The sequence below is a fragment of the Taurulus bubalis genome (genome assembly GCF_910589615.1).
Source record: "Taurulus bubalis genome assembly, chromosome: 13".
Classification (NCBI taxonomy): domain Eukaryota; kingdom Metazoa; phylum Chordata; class Actinopteri; order Perciformes; family Cottidae; genus Taurulus; species Taurulus bubalis.
Window position 1 is genome coordinate 14,287,923 of NC_136601.1, and position 16,367 is coordinate 14,304,289.

The window sequence follows — 16,367 nt, forward strand, 5'->3', positions numbered from 1 at the left end:
AAAAAATACAGGAGTATGTAACAGGGAATCTCTTTTGAGAATAAATGAACAACAGAACCAGTTCACAAACTGTATCATCACATGAAGAGGCAGTCAGTAGAATTGGTGATCGTGAGGAAAAAGGCAGTTGGGGGAGGAGAGGACGGCTCGTGGCAGCTTGGGGCAAATGCAAGCGAGTGAGCAGTTGTAAACTCAAGGAATCAGGTAAGGACTGGTTGCTACCAAACATTCAAAGCAGAAAGCATTAGGCTTTTGCTGCGGCCGGGGGAGAAGAGACGGTGTTATCAAAATCTCAAGACTCTCCTTTTATTCTGTACGGTTTCATCAGAGTCCACTGACTGAAAGCGGAGTCACAAGCCAGCTCAGCTGGACTCTCCCCTCTGTGATCCTCAGAAGAACATGCGGTATCCTCCATCTCTCCATCTTTCCGGTGCTCTCTGCATTCCTCAGTTGGCGCTCTAGCAGGAAATGAAGATTTGTGTCCTTCAAATGCAGTGAGAAAGTACAGAGTGGTAGCAAAGGATGCTGCTTCCATCCTGAGAGAGTTGATGTACACATGCGCACCGCATAGGTGACGGTGCAGGACAAAATGCTTGCAGTGTCTAGTTTTAAGCACATTTCTTGGATGTCAGGTGATTTTCTCTCCTTTAATATTTTCCACCCTCTCTTTAGGTCTCAAGTGCGCTCCATGTCTATTTAGTCACGGTAAGTATGTGTATTTGTGTTTGCATGTTTGAATGTGTGAGCATGCGTATGTGTGCATGTGGTTTCTTTGAGATCTTAGGAAACACTGTTGGTAAGTATCAGAGGAATCTGCAGAAGTGTCATGTAAGCCTTAGTTTCAGTGACTCCTGTGCTATTTACAAGTAGTACGTGTCCAGCTCCAGATGGCATGCATCTGTCTCAATCTTCTTTGTCGTCGTTCTTCTTTTCCTTGGCTGGCACAGGGCTTTTTGTTGTTCTTGTACAAAGTATTTGTCTTCTCTCAGAGAGAACGGTTTACACATCAGTTGGGGAGGGGGTAAGACAGAGGTGCCAACATGCCCAGTGGGTTAAAGGAAAACAAATTCAAGACTAGGGCAAAGAGTGGTCAATTATTACTGGAAAAGTTGACTGACATGAGTTGACTCGGGTGAATAGGCACATAGGGGCGTGGAGCAAAATCAATCATTTTATTGTTTATCAAGGCAAGATCAATAATTCACCTCAGTAAATTACTGAAGGTAAAATAAATCTTGGTAAGGCCGGGTTTTTCAAAATATTATCACTGAAAAAAGGTAATAAAATGAAATAGTACTTTTTGCCCAGTGGACTTTGGTTGGTACCTCTGTTTTAACAACGCCCTTTTCTTTACCATTTCCTCTTTCTGCTCCTCTACTCATCTCCATCATCCTTCCCCTTATCCTTCTTGTCTTTCTTCTCCTTCTTCTTCTTTTTCTTCTTCTTGGCCTCCTCTTTCTTTCCGAAGGTGATGAAATCGCTCTTGTCGTCCTCTCCGCCCTGGTTCTGTCTGATGGATATTATGGCGGGTGAGCCGGGGATGATGAAGGCTTCCGGGGGAACTTCGCCAGGTTTCAGGTGTTGTGGGGGTGCACCAGGACCGCCGGCGCCATAGCGAAAATGCCAGCTGTTGCTGTCTACTCCAGCTCCCATTGGGGGGGACACCTCTCCTCCTTCAGCATCTGAAAGAGATGGATGATGGGTTATTGTTTGCTATCCATTTGAGTTTATTACATTATGTTATCAATGGACTGATTTTGATGGACTCATACTCTCGGAATTGTAAAAATGTAAATACAGAATTATTCAGACACACTAGGGGAGATGTACTAAGCCTTTTGCACCTTTGGTTATGTATGAGAGACACCAGTTAAGAAGGACAATTTGCCAGTCATCTAACGTACAGGTTGTGTTGTGAAATCTTTTTGATTTCATTAGATGTATATGTAATGACTCCTCTGCATTAGCTCCACAAACCTTTCTATAAATAAATATCATTCAAAGTCTATAAGTATCACCCCATCTTGATTTCTTCTCAGATAAATCCCTCCACTGAACTACAGCTCACAGAATGTACTTTTAAGTCCCCTGCACTTTTATAAACATAAATCAGGCCAAACTGTGTCAAAACTTTGGCTGCAAGGAGAGTTTACTGATATCTACTGCAGCCATTGTAAAAATCTAAATCGGTTAATGAGTGGCATTACTTGAGGGAACAGCCATGACATGCTATAAAAGGTGGGAGATGGTGTAACTTAATGGGAGTTTTACAAGATGAAACCACTAAGTGGGCAATGAATCAAAGGTTGCCTCCTGGCCAAAGCTAACATCTGTGCACTGTTTGATGAAACATTAAGCCCTTCATCTGTATATTAAAGGCTGAGAAAGGTAATACAGTATTTTAGCGGAATCTAACTGAACTGTTTTGCAAAAAAATCAACAAATGTGGGCACAAAGCAAACACGTCCGTATTCAGTAATTGGCAGGTGTCACTGTATTTATTTAGGAAGGCATGAGCAACCAATCTGACCATGCATCAAGGAGAGATGACTCCCTTACTTCATTGTATGCGTATCATACATGTTCACATGCAGTATATAACATAACTAAAACTACCAGCAGAAGACCCAATCACTTTGATTCTTTTCTCATAGAAATGACCTATTTGCCACATATTCCTTTTATTTCTATGACTCCATTTCTGCGTTATTTCCAAAGGGGAGATTAACTGAGCAAGACTGCATCCAACCAGAAGGAACAGTGTCTGGAAGAAGAAGCCTGACAGTACCCAGGGCAGAGAATACAATATTCCAATCTTCTCGAACTGCAATATCACCAGGCAACCTCAAAATATACACTATATGTTTGGTTTCAGCTTTCTTCATGCTGCATCTCTTACACAAAATGAAAATCCTAAATAAAGTTGGGCATAGTGAATGCAAACATAGTTCTGACTAAACTATAAATGGTGTAAGCTGAATTTGATTCAGTAATGATGACCTGGTTGATACAAGAGATAGTGATCAAAGTGAATTAATTACATCTTGGAGACAAAACAAAAGTCTCATATGCAATTAGTGTGTCAGCCCTATAATCCAGTGACATTACTAAACTTTAATTTATTCGACAATGGAGTTTATTATTTTACTTTTTTTTTTAAAAGTCCTGCTTTGAATTCATATTTTGTTTCTTCCTTTCCACATTTTACTCATTTCAATTACAAGCCCTCAGTGAGATCTGCTCTCAGTGAAGGATTCATGGAGTAAATCCATGGAAAACATGACATTGCTTGCTTGGCATACAATCCAATCAGTCATAGAGACACAAACTGCTGTAAAGCTCCTCCTTCTGCAGGGAAACTGCCCAAGTCGAAGCAGAAAATGGCATTAAATCAATTTTCTTTTCTTTTTTTATGAGTGAATCTAAACATAAACAGATTCTAGTCTGAATGAGAGTGGCGATGATAAGTTAATTAACAATCAACAAATGCCACTGCAAATAGCTTTGGGTTTTGGACTGTTGGTTGAACAAATACATTCATTTGAAGATGTTACATTGGGCTTTAGGCAAGTGATGAGCAGTTATTATGATTTTCTTACAATTTATCGCCCAAGCGATTGAACAATACATTGAGAACATAGTTGGCAGGTTAGTCAGTAGTGAAAATAGTTGTTAGTTGTGGCTTCTTTTCTGATTTGTCGTTTTCAATGTCATATTTAATTCCCTCAGATATAATCAGAATGAGACCACTGTACACTAATTACTTGGGGTAAGCATTTTCATTGTTCTCCATTCTAATTCCCCAAAAAGCTATCATTCACTGAATGCGACAACACAGCTGGAAGAGCAGCAGAGAGGAGACTGTATTTGACAAAGAGACTGAGAGGATTAGGACAGGACAGACTACATCCAGTCACTGTTTCCTCCAAATGTAGAAACAGAGACAGCTAGCGTCATATTCATGTACAAGGCGAGAGTCTTCCCCCAGATGATAAGTCCATATCTGACTGCCCAAGAGGAAACATGATCCTGATTCTAACTCCTAAGAAAATAGAAACAGAAGAAACGGAGCACCAAAATACTAGATAAAAATGCAGACTACTGGGAAGCTGGCAACACTTTGCTCTAAAGCGTCCACTCTCTTATCTCAAATAAATTACCTGTCTCACTCAATGAGGGGACTTGATGAGACACCAGTGGCCCAATGCAAAATTATATTCACAAACAAAGCAACACCCTGGAGAGTGATGAGTCATGCTGACGCAGACAGATGGGAAAGGGTAAGGCCATGCAGGGCAGGGAAGGATAACTCTCTTGAAAGGGTCAATGTCTTAAAAAAAAAAAAAAAAGGCAAATCATGGGACACACTGTTGTCTAGCTGCGTTAAACTGGTGCAACGGAAAAGGCCATGTCATAATAGTCTTCGCTGCTTTGGAAAGTTCTTTTTGTCCTTTTTTTTTTAAACCAAATTTTACTTAGAAAATGAGTCATTTTAATGCTAGACAATTTTAACAATATGAGATTTGACCTGTGATCCATTCCTTCTATATCTAACCACTTTTATCTGTCTTCTCATACTGTTAGTCTTTTCTCACTCTTCTCCGCGTCTCTTCCTTCACAATGGTAACAGACCCACCTCACCCAACACTCATCCCCACACAGCCATTGCTTCAATCTGATTTGTCGATGGCTGTTGCAGAGCAAAACTTCCGCCCTTCCCTCCTCTCTGTTCTTCTTGCACAGCCTCTCTCCTTCTCTTTTCCTTGCCATCCTCTCTCTCTATCATTTCCCCCGACCTTTCAACTAATCATGTGTGAAAACTCAGCCAGCCAACACCCGTCCCTCACAGTTATTGATGAGTCTTAATCATGCCCATCAGTATTTATAGTAACATTAATGTGATCGGGTATTAAACAGCTTGTCCATCAATGATATCAGGCACAGTAGAGATGAGGATGGGTTATTTGTTTCCTATTTGCCCCCAGCTTTATTACTTTCTCCATCTGCAACTAGCAGAATTTTAAGCACCTTGTATTTGAAATGCTAGAGCGACACAAGTCATTGTAATCAATAATGTTGCATCTTCTCCTGAGTTTGATCTCTGTCTTCAACCCTGAATCTCTGCATGTGAATGTCCCATCACTCCCATGTTGCAGCCGAGGGTTTTCACAGCCACTTAAATCACCAAAGCTCCAATTTGCCACGTCTACTTTATTCATCCCCTTGTCTCGCCCTACCATCGTCCAGTTGGGCAGAAAGCGCAGTGGAGCGCAGTGCAGCGTTACATAACTAGCTGAGGAGGAAGAGGAGGAGGAAGAAGAGGGGCCAGGGAGTGCAGGGATGCAGATATGAAACATGATGCTCAAAACTGAAGCGGAGGGTGGGAGGAGAAACAAAAAAAGGATTAAAAGATCCTGAAGGTGCGATTGTTTTTTCTCTCTCCTACACTGCAGTGGTGAATAAATATGTGATTGTCATGATAGCAAACAGTCAGTTGGGACCACACCCTTTCTCAAGATAGATACTGTGTTTGTTAAGAGTGCTGAGCAGTGTGTGCTCATTGTGATAAAAACAAAATGTGATTTTGCTGTCTATTCAAAACCTAATTATTATTCATGTGTCTGTGTTTTCGCTGCTTTGCCTGGTTGGTGAAAGAAGAATACATTTTGTGTCTGCATAATTTACCATATATTCCCCAATCTACTCGCAGTAAATGCAACAAAGAAAGCAAACTGGAGTGGGTAATAATACAACAATGATGGGAAGAGCAATTATGCCTGTGCATATACATAGTTGAGTGTACAAGTGTGTGTGTGTGTGTGTGTGTGTGTGTGTGTGTGTGTGTGTGTGTGTGTGTGTGTGTGTGTGTGTGTGTGTGTGTGTGTGTGTGTCTCTCTCTTTTGGGTTTCATGAAGGGTTGAGCTCCTTGCTTTCTACTCCCAGCTGGATCATGTGGCAGATGGTGGACACAAGCATCCAAAATTGACAGGATTAACACAATAAAAACGACACTGGCTGTAGTTGTATGTGTGAGAGTTAGAGTTGTTATCAGTGTATCAATGTGTGTCTATTGTATGCCAGTATGTGTAGCTATTATGTAAAAAATAAAAAAGGCAAAGCATAAATTGATTAATTCTCCAGAGAGAAAGAGATGGAGAGAGCTGCCAAGTATTATAAAAAGACTCAGAGAGAGCAGGATAGGAACAAAAAACAAATAACTGAAGTTGAGAAATGGAAACAGATGGGGCGGAGGGATTTAGAACATGTGAAAAAGTCCCTGACAGCTTTCTAGACTGTTTTACCTTGCCTTTCTGATGGGACCAAATATATTTTCATATCAAATTCACTTTAACTAAGACTGTATTTCAAACATAAGATATACAGCCTTGAATTCAACCTTCCTTGAATCTTCTATCTCTTCTTTGACTACCTCCTTGTGTAATTTTATCCACGACAGAAATATCACAACATGTACTCGCACCTACCCATCCTGATGAGACTGACACAATTACAGTAAGGTAAACGCATGAGGTCATGGTCCTCGACGCTAATTAGCAAAAATCATAAGATGGCCGAGGTCTGAGGCATTGAAGGAGCAAAATGTAGCATAATAGAGTACAGTAGAGTGTCCTCTCGTCCATCTTTTTCTCTTGGCATTTTGCCTCCACCCTTTAGTCTATTTTGCCTCGGCACATGCTTGCTGCAGTTGATTACCGTCAACTCGCATCAAATCTGTTTCTCTCTGTGTGTATATTCCAGTGTGTTTGTGTGTGTGTGTGCAATCTGGGGTGATGCAGAAAACAGTAAACCTGCATCCACCTTTGCAGCACACCACCGCCCAAGTGAATGTAGGTCACTCTCCTTCTGTTACTCACTCCTCTGCTCTCTCCTTTCCTTTACACCTCTTACCTCTAACTCTCACCTTCCAAACACACCCATCCCACTCTGTTTTAGGTTGTGCTCGTGTACTGTTTTGTACTGTTTTGCTCGTGTACTGTTTTCAGCCAAAGCCTCCTCTTGTCTTGTCCTTCACCTGATGCCAGTCTGTTTTTTTTCATTCCCCCCTTCTCCCCCACCTTCAGCACCTTTTGTCCCACACCAAATGTTTGCACCCCTCTAGATAACAGCCCCCTCCCGTCTTCTCTCTTGCCAATATAAGAGCCATGCATGGTTGCCTTGGAAACTACGTCCTCCAGTGAAGCAGTAGGACATTTGTAGGAGTCATGGTGACAGCGGCTTGTGCTGATGGAGAATAATGCTGCAAGCTCGCTCTCGCTCTCTCTCTCTCTCTCTCTCTCTCTCTCTCTCTCTCTCTGTCTCTCTCTCTCTCTCTCTCCCCTAGCAACAGCAGCCTCACAGCTTCCTCTCTTTCCTTCGCAGACTTTGCTACAGTCAATCACTCTGATTTAGTCATCGTCACTCCCTCCCAAACTGTTCATGTTCATCGTGTCTCGTCACCTTCCGCTCCACCTTATCCTATATTGCTTATTCTCTCGTTTCTTTTTCAATCCCTAATGCAATGCAGCACGGTTCTCTCTGAATAACCCATGTGCCCTTGGTTAGCCGTGAGGAGGAAGACATAGAGGGAGTGAGAAACAGATCGGGAGAGAGAGTGAGACAGCAAACAGAACCCTGATTTCATTCATGTGCGTCTGTTAATCTGGGCGTGGGCTGCGCTCCATCTGTCACAGCAGGAGCAGCACACAAAGCAGGCAGCCAAAACACACTTGGAAACACAGCCAAGCCAGCACACATGCATGTTCACACAAAAATACTGAACAAGATGCAAAAGACACACGAATCCACACGCTTTAAATCTAAAGGGGAAGAAACAGGGGCGTTGTCGGATGTACCTCCGTGTCTCACATCGAAGAAAAAAACTGGACTGTGAAGTAAACATCACCCTGTTGGTACAGCAACCAGACAGAAACAATTCCCTCAACAAACTCAACTCCCATATACTCCTGCTCTCCACCTCAGAACCTCAGTCTACCTCACAAGCAAGATGATTTAGTTATAAATAGCACAGCCTGTGACTCACAAGTGATGTGACAGACCACATTGAATCAATATCTCCATTCCTCTCATTTCTGAGACATGATAAACAGAACTATCTTCAAAGCCCGAAAAACTAATCTTTCCCAATCTTCAGTCAGGGAGCTTTAGAAATACACTCTTTTCATATTATCAGACACTCTTAACCCAAATTTATCCTTAATTCAACCCTAAACTTGGACCTGAAGCTAATATAGCCCCCAGCTAATATTTCCCTTTTTAACATGGCTTACAATGAGATAAAGAAGGGACAGTCAGCCCTTAGGCAAAGCGTGTGCACAATGTGTTATTCTTGAACTGCCACAGCTCAATTAGACCACCTTAAATCCTCACCAGCTGATCTTATTACCACTGACCCACCCTGAAGACGTCACCACAGCCTGTTCTGTTCTCTCTCTCCATCTCTCATGTTTTGAAGTGCCTGCAGGCAGTAAGTCCTCAGCCACAGCAACAAATCAATGGCAGAGCGGAGGAGGCTGTGTGTATGTGTGTGTGGATAGGAAGAGACAGTACTGTGTGGGTAGTTTGTCTGCCTGCCCAGCCCACCGCCTCCCGTCTATAAAAGACACCAGGCCATCTCTACTTTCTTAACAACTCTTTCTCTAAACTTAATTACACTGTCATTCTCGCTCCAGTTCGCTCATTGTACATATGTCTGTCCAGTTATCTCACCTGCCTCCTCCTTCATTTTTTTCTCTACCAGGCCACTCTTTTCTCTGCTTCACTCTTAATCCTCTTTGACCGCAGCTCCCTGTCATCATGAGGAAAGTCAAGAGCTGACAACTGAATTCTCCTCTTTGGTCATAAATCTTGGTTAGGGGAAGTGAATCTGGCATTGTATGCAATGACATTCACATTACAATGTCTTTGAAATGTCATCTAGCATTGAGTATGCCGTCATTTAGAGTTTTGTTTTGCTCCAGTGTTCCTGTTCTTTCGATTCAGCTAACACTGTTTTCTAATAAGCTCCTTTGCAGTGCTTTGTTTGAGTCTTTGCGAGAACCTTTCCAACCTGACAAGGGAAATCTGTTTCGTCTTTTATAAATAAAATGACCTCTGCTGCATGCTCTCATGTCATCTGTAGTAAACACAGTAAAGAGGATAATGTACCAATGAGCAAAGTGGAAAATCTACATCCAAGTATGTTGTCCCCTTGCAATATTACTGCATACCTAACAAAAACAACGTGGCAAATGGTGTAAAATGTTAAATTTAGACTTCATGATTCTCAACAAGGTGAAGTTGACACTTCCATGTGCGTCACTTTCCTGCAGCTGCTTCACAGTAAAGGCACTGCTAACAATTACTATTCTGTTTTGAACAAAACTCTGAATTTGACTTTTGCAATTTCATTAATATCTTGCAACTGCAATGCCTAATGGCTAAAATTATTTAAAATATTGTTTCCTTCGTAAGAGTGATATTTAATAATCTATATTATATAATCTATCAAAAAAACATATAACTAGCTAATTAAATTAAATTATATAATGCACAGATGCACCATTTTAAATGTCCATATGTTACATAAAAGGATGAAAGCTTACAAACATATTAAAATATTTCAAAATGTTATAGGATTAGTTGCCCAGATCACCACCCCTTAACCGTGGCCTTTGTGAGTGTATGTGTGTTAAATACAGTCTCCCAGACAGAGACTGAGAAAGATCCCCATTAAAAGAATGTAACTGTGTTTTATTCTTCTTCTCTAATTTGTTCTCCAATGTTTGTCCTCCATGGCTCAGAGGCTTATGCCTTTGTAAACATCTTGCTGATGTTCCAATCAACTATTGGCTCTTGCTCACCCTTTTTTTGTCTATATTGTCTCCCTTCCTGAAACAGAGAGCAGAGATATCCATCTACACCTACGTAGCATGTGTCATTTCCTCTCCTTGCAGCAGTGGGAAGTGGTAGGAGTGGGTCGGGGCGATCATGTAGCTGATATCCCTGTATTCCTCTTTGTATTATTCTCTCTCTTGGTTTGATAAACTCTTGAGGAATGTACAGTTTTTGGTACAAAATCGTCCAAGCTAGTTTTGTCTCAATATTTGTAATTAAACGAGACTATAGATGGTTATTACTATTTGAGACCTTTAGGACCAGACGTCCATTTACGTCTATGTGTGTATATGTCTTACTTTATTATATATATATATATATATATATTTACTATGCTTAAGAATGTGTTATTCATGATTGGTTTATTTTAGAGCATAGATTAGAGTAGATTGATTCTTACCGGCGGCGCTGGATGCAGTGGGCCAGTTCTGAACCAGGACACCTTGGGCTCCTTGCATTACCGAGGACTCTTCCATGTGCACTGAGCTGGAACACAAAAAAGAAAAAAACATGCACATTTTACACACTGGAAAGGCATTCTCTCAATATTATATATTAAGTCATGCTACATTAAACTGCACAAGAGAAGGAATCCATACACATACTTTTATACTTTGTGAAGCTCTATATTATGATTGATTCCCGTCACTTATATATAAGCTGCCACATATTTAACTTCCCTGTCTCCATATGTGTCCGATAATACACAACATTACAAATCCAAAGCTTGGTACTCTGTGTGGAGGTTAGAAAATGTAACGTTCAGATTAGGATTAAAGTATTCACCCTACATTTTTCTGATATTCTCTGGATTATGGATTACAGATGGCCGCTCTTACATTTTCACACACGCTCTGTGGGATTTCGGCACCCTCCCCGCTACTGAAAAACACCACAGTCTGTAGTGCTGAACAATACCAACCGAACAGAAATGCTGCTACATGTAAATTCTTTCTCCCACTGCTTCCACCATATCTTTAAAAAAAAGGGAAATATTATATTTTCTAGCTCTGACAATAAGATTTTTGTCACAAAGACACATATGAGACCTGTATGTCTTTACAAAGAGCCACTGCTTTCTCATATGATCTAAGCAAGGAGGGCAGAACCGCTCTTAAAGGGTCAAATTATAAACTAACCTTAAACTAACCATAATATCAAATATTTTGTCTGTGATTTGGCAGCACCATCAATTTAATAGTTACCTTTTAAAACCAATACTCTGATTCTCAATCTCTACCTGCTGCTAGTCCACCGTAATCCCCCCCCACCCCGAGTGAAAAACTAGGTCTTTAAAAGTTAAAACATTTACTCAGGTCTGTGTGAGGCGGTATTTCTTTCTGGTAATCTGCACCTATTAAGTGGTTTATGTCTTTAAAACAAGAAGCTTTCAGTCTTTATGAAATATATTGTGAACCAGGAAGTATTGAAATATAATTGTGTAGACAACTTTACTATAAAAATGTTAAAAACTGTTCAAATATGTATGAATCTAGATCCATCTGTGCAGTGGTTCTGTGAAGGGAACAAAAGTGATTTGGTGATGGAGGTCATTTTAAATGCTGCAAAGCGCCAGCATCATTATGGTACACTTATAAAATATTAATGACAAACACTGGGCTGATAATACACTTTTAAAGGTAATGTCCTTCTCTCTCTCATTCCTAATCTCTCATCTTCTCCTACTATCTGTAAACACATGCTTCTTCATCATTTTACAGCATCAAAACTGTCTCGCAATGTTATATTTATTTGTCTCAAATCATAACTATAGTGATCACAAAATGAACCTAGACACAACCCCCTAAACAACACAATTAGTAGGAAATCATTTGCACTTCATCAGAGATTAAATTAAATTAAAAGAGGTTAGTGCCATTACATGGTGTTTGGGTGTGAAATCCAAAATCTCTTATACAAGCTCTGATTATAAATGAACATTCAGTGAGGCTTGGTAACGGGACATGGGGGATAGTCAACTTAAAACACATCAGAGTAGTGAGTCACGAGAAATATTTAATATGTTAGACTGGTTCGCATAAGCACACGAATGCTCATTAATCCCTGCTGTAATTATGAGGGAATCTGTGTAACATTAATCACTCGGATGGTGCACGGTTATTATTCTGACATGGACATCAGAGTGCACACATTAATATACACATTATATACATATATTTCACAGTATGTGCATCTACAGTATACAGATAGTGTAACACAAACTTGGGCCTTAGGAGACTCACATTGATGAGCAGCAACAGAAGAATGCCGTTTAAATAAAGTTCTGAAAGACTTGTCCAGTCAACCTTATAATGTGGTTAACTGTGTGTGTGCATACAGTATAATTATTATAATTGTTATGGGTTCGGGTGTTACAGAGAAATACCAATATTTTCTCCGACATAGAGATTGGAAAGCTTGTTGTTGCCTGTTCAAGGCCAGTGTCTCAAATATATCCATCTATACTAGTTGATTATGATAGTGATTGATGAAGATACCATAGCTAATTAAGACTGATATTTTGTATAATTATGGTGCCATTTCATTAACATTACCCTTGATTTGGTCGGGCCCATCTGATCCCACAGCAGGTGCCCGGTGTCTTATGGGTAATTTGATTCATTGGTGTAGTCATGCAGCAATCCCTGATAAGCCATCGTTCCACCTGACTACCTGCCCTTCATCCATCACTGACCCCCTCCTCTGCTTAAACCCTTCTCTCCCGTCAGTTCTCCATCTGTCTGTGGTTGAGAGAGCCATAAGTGCATTTCTCCTCACTGTGTCCCTTCTCTCATTGTTCACATGCCATTGTTTTCAATGATCATTATACAACAACAAAATGTACATTGATTACAATAATATGTTTTTAATAAGATTGAGATAATTGGGATTTTCTCACAATTGACCAAAACTGTATATTTAATATTGATGAATATACATGTGGTTGGTTAAAACAAGAGGTTGATTATTCTGTTTTGGACAACCCTGATACTAAGTAGCACCCTTTTCCCATCAGAACTCCCATCATTAGAGCAACAGCTGGCAGATGATCTCCGACATCTTTCCTGGAATATGCCAATGACTGGACCTATATGCCTCACCTGACTCTGGTGCAAAGACAGGTATCAAGACATTTAAGCACATTGCCTGGTTGCCATGTCATAGGGACACTCTGTACAATTAAACAAAATAAAATGGATTCAGAGGATGACTTCTTCCTTTGAACTGCCAGAAGAACGCCTTTGCATTCTAGTTGACTTAAATATATAATTGCATGTATTATGTTCATATTATTTCACATCTTAAATGTACAGTTTGGCTCCGTAGGCCATTTATGTAGACTATTTGAGGATATGTTCCTTGACTGATGGGTGGATGAATGAACCTTTGTTCAAAGAGGTCGTAATCATTATTAATGAAGAATTTGGTGGTGCTTAAGATTAGCCAGAGAATGGTAATCGGATGGGATAATATTATTAGGTGGGAGTATATAGTGTGAATGTCTTTTTGTCTTTCACAAAACATAATGAAGGTGACTGGTGAGGTACGATGACAAAGAAAACAATTTTTTAAATGGATGCTTACCTCTGCATTACACCTCCTGCTCTCAGGGAGGCTGAATATCTCCAGTCGGCACTCGGCCCTTTGGGCTGCAAGAGAGAGTGAGAGACATTGAGTCTTAAGTACAGGTGAAAGCCAATACCGTCTCATTAATAAGTCATGGCGAGAAGTGCGAGCGCATGCTCGTCATGTGCGCACATAAACACACAAACCTTCAAAAGAAAGTCACACACACACACACTCAGCAGTGACAGCTTGCCGCTGCCTTTGGAGAGAAGTGAATGATGAATTAAAGCTTTTTAGTGCACTCCTCCCATCCATCCCAACACCTTCTCCTCTCTCCTGAGGCTACACATCTGTGGTTACCACTCGTTCCAGTATGGTTGTGGTACAGTCTATTATCATGGAAACATTGCAGAAGTCTCATATGCTCTCTGGTATGTGTTGATGACTGACTCAATTCAAAGCTGCAGCGTTCTAACTAATGCTCTCCATCCCTTCTGCTACATTCTCTATCACTCTATCATATTTCAAAATGCCTGACTCAGTCTTCACAACAATACTGAATTATAAAGATGTTTTTTGATGACTATGGTTTCAGTTCTCTTTTTCTTCTACTCTGCCACTGTATATTCTCGACCCCCTCTCCTGCGCTGCTGTTCTTTCTCTCTGTTATATCCTCTTAACACTGATCAAAACCTTGAGTGTCACTGGCACATCTCACCATGGTAACTGTGCAGGGCACGGTCTACATTTTACTCCCCACCCACCGCCCTCTGTCATTTCAGTCCTGTGAAGGTCACAGGTGGAGGAAGGAGGGGGAGGGCAGATATCAGATTAACCCCCTCAGCGCTGCATCTCAGTTCAGACACACCACAACAGAACAGACACAAAGGACACGACACCACTGAAACCTCTGCCTGTCTGCCAGTGATGCAATTCATTTGTAACTTCTGTTCATTTAGATAAATTCTATTGTCACAAATATGTAAAGATACTACACTGTAATAAATGGACTACAATTCACTAGTGATGCAGCTAACGGTGCAGCAAAATCTGCAGTTAACCTGAGCATGTAACTGAAAGGAGATTGCATTTTCTCTAATTTCAACATATACCACTGACAGAGATACCAATCTGACTGAGAACACTACAGTATCCCTGCTTGGCCATGCAGTTTATAAGATACCCATCTGCAATCCCATTTCCTTTCAAATATGACAGATGTTCACTTGCTGATGAAGCTGCATTGACCTCTATGAGTCTGCAGTGGACATTCATCAATGTGGAAATCCAATATGTGGTCTTAATGAGAAGCCTGGTATTCCTCCTGGAGTCATTCAAACTGAGCAGGGTGTCTACGGGAATACGGAGCATTGTAGCATCTGAGGTACTTAGCCGTACTGAAAACTAAGGGGGCATTTCGTTATTCGAAGATAATCCCTCCTCAAAAAACAATCAGTGGCTAGAGCGATAGTTTAGATGGTTACGGAAAGGGAAACAGGTGTTAGTATGGCATTCAAAACACAGTTAAACAAAAGCTCTTTCTCTTTCCTAGTTTTACCAACTGCACAATACACGGGAAGAGAGTGATACAAAAAACACATTAAAGTAAAACCAGATTGTACACAAATGGGACTAAACAGCTTTGCTAAACGTTCGTGGCCGAAGGGAGAAGTCTGTTTGCCCGTATGGTGTTTATGGGGGTAAATTAAAACACACACACACACACACACACACACACACACACACACACACACACACACACACACACACACACACACATTAGATACAAGCATCTGGAACCTAAACATGTCCACAGTCTGATAGACTCTCAAGGGAAGACATATGTGGAAAACTAAGATGTTACCAGTTCAAATAAACAGGCAAACAAAAACAATTCTGACTCCTACGGAGGATGAGATATCAATGCATTCCGTTTTATCATTTGAAAAAGGGAGAAATCAAACTAAGTGGAAATAGAATAAAAATACCAGAGTTTTTAGTGTATTAATTTCCTTGCATGTTTGCACTTAGTAATGAGAAAATATAGAATGTTTTTCTTTGTCCACTCAACCCTTTTCACGCCTTTTTCTCCATTCTTCCCTCTCTCTCTCAGTGAACACTCCTTGCATGGATACAAGCTCACACCTCCGCCATCAACACTGTGGCCAATCACCTTTCGTCCTACGCCTTAGCTGCGAGGAGCAAGCCAATCCACGCACAGTAATGAGAAACACATCACTGCCAGTTAATTACATAGCAAGAATAAACATGACTGGCATATAATGAGGAACACTTCAAGTGATCACAGAACAATTACTGTAAAAACATTTTTAGTCCTCTTTTTATCACTAATCTTCTCTAATATTAATTTCTGCATTGCAAAGACAGACTCAGAGATGCTCTGGGGCAAACAACCATGTAGAAAACAAATAATGGTTGTTTCATCCTAATAATACTGTTTGTTTTACTACAAACAAAACGTATGCAAATAACTGCATATTGACAATCTTTTATAATGCTAAAAATACCATGAAAAGATGCTCTGATCTAGAGAAGCTCAGACATAGCATCTGCCTTATTCCTGCTTTCTGCACAGATCCCTAAAGTCTGGCTTACTGCTCAGCTCAGTACCAGAGAGGTACGTGACCAGCAGAGGATATTTTGGTGCAGTGGGACTGGTGGCTCTCACAGCTGGCAAAGGCTGCACTATTTCCCAGACTCTTCCTCTCTGTAGAGATGACCACTGAATGCCCGCTGGACCTACTGGACTTGAATATCGTGGCACACAGCCCACAGTAGACAAATAACACTGGCTGTGTGAGGTCAAAGGTGAACAAGCTGAAAGCTACTGGTTTGTTGTTAAAAGACAGTTAGTAACATGGAGCAGAGAAGGAGACCGAGTGAGA

At 40.7% G+C, this 16,367-nt stretch overlaps 1 protein-coding gene across 4 annotated transcripts in view; it reads right to left on the minus strand.

Moving 5' to 3' along the window:
* Positions 1 to 772: 772 nt before the first annotated feature.
* Positions 773 to 16,367, minus strand: part of LOC306745575 (protocadherin alpha-C2-like) — a gene marked incomplete at its 5' end in the record, with an annotated part of 179,663 nt that continues 164,068 nt past the window's right edge. For all 4 annotated transcript variants that reach the window (XM_079228390.1, XM_079228389.1, XM_079228388.1 and 1 more), the window contains 3 exons: positions 773 to 1,682; positions 10,295 to 10,380; positions 13,480 to 13,544. In XM_079228390.1, the coding sequence (XP_079084516.1) occupies positions 1,375 to 1,682; positions 10,295 to 10,380; positions 13,480 to 13,544 (459 nt within the window). In that variant the 3' untranslated portion in view covers positions 773 to 1,374. The remainder of the gene's footprint in view (positions 1,683 to 10,294; positions 10,381 to 13,479; positions 13,545 to 16,367) is intronic.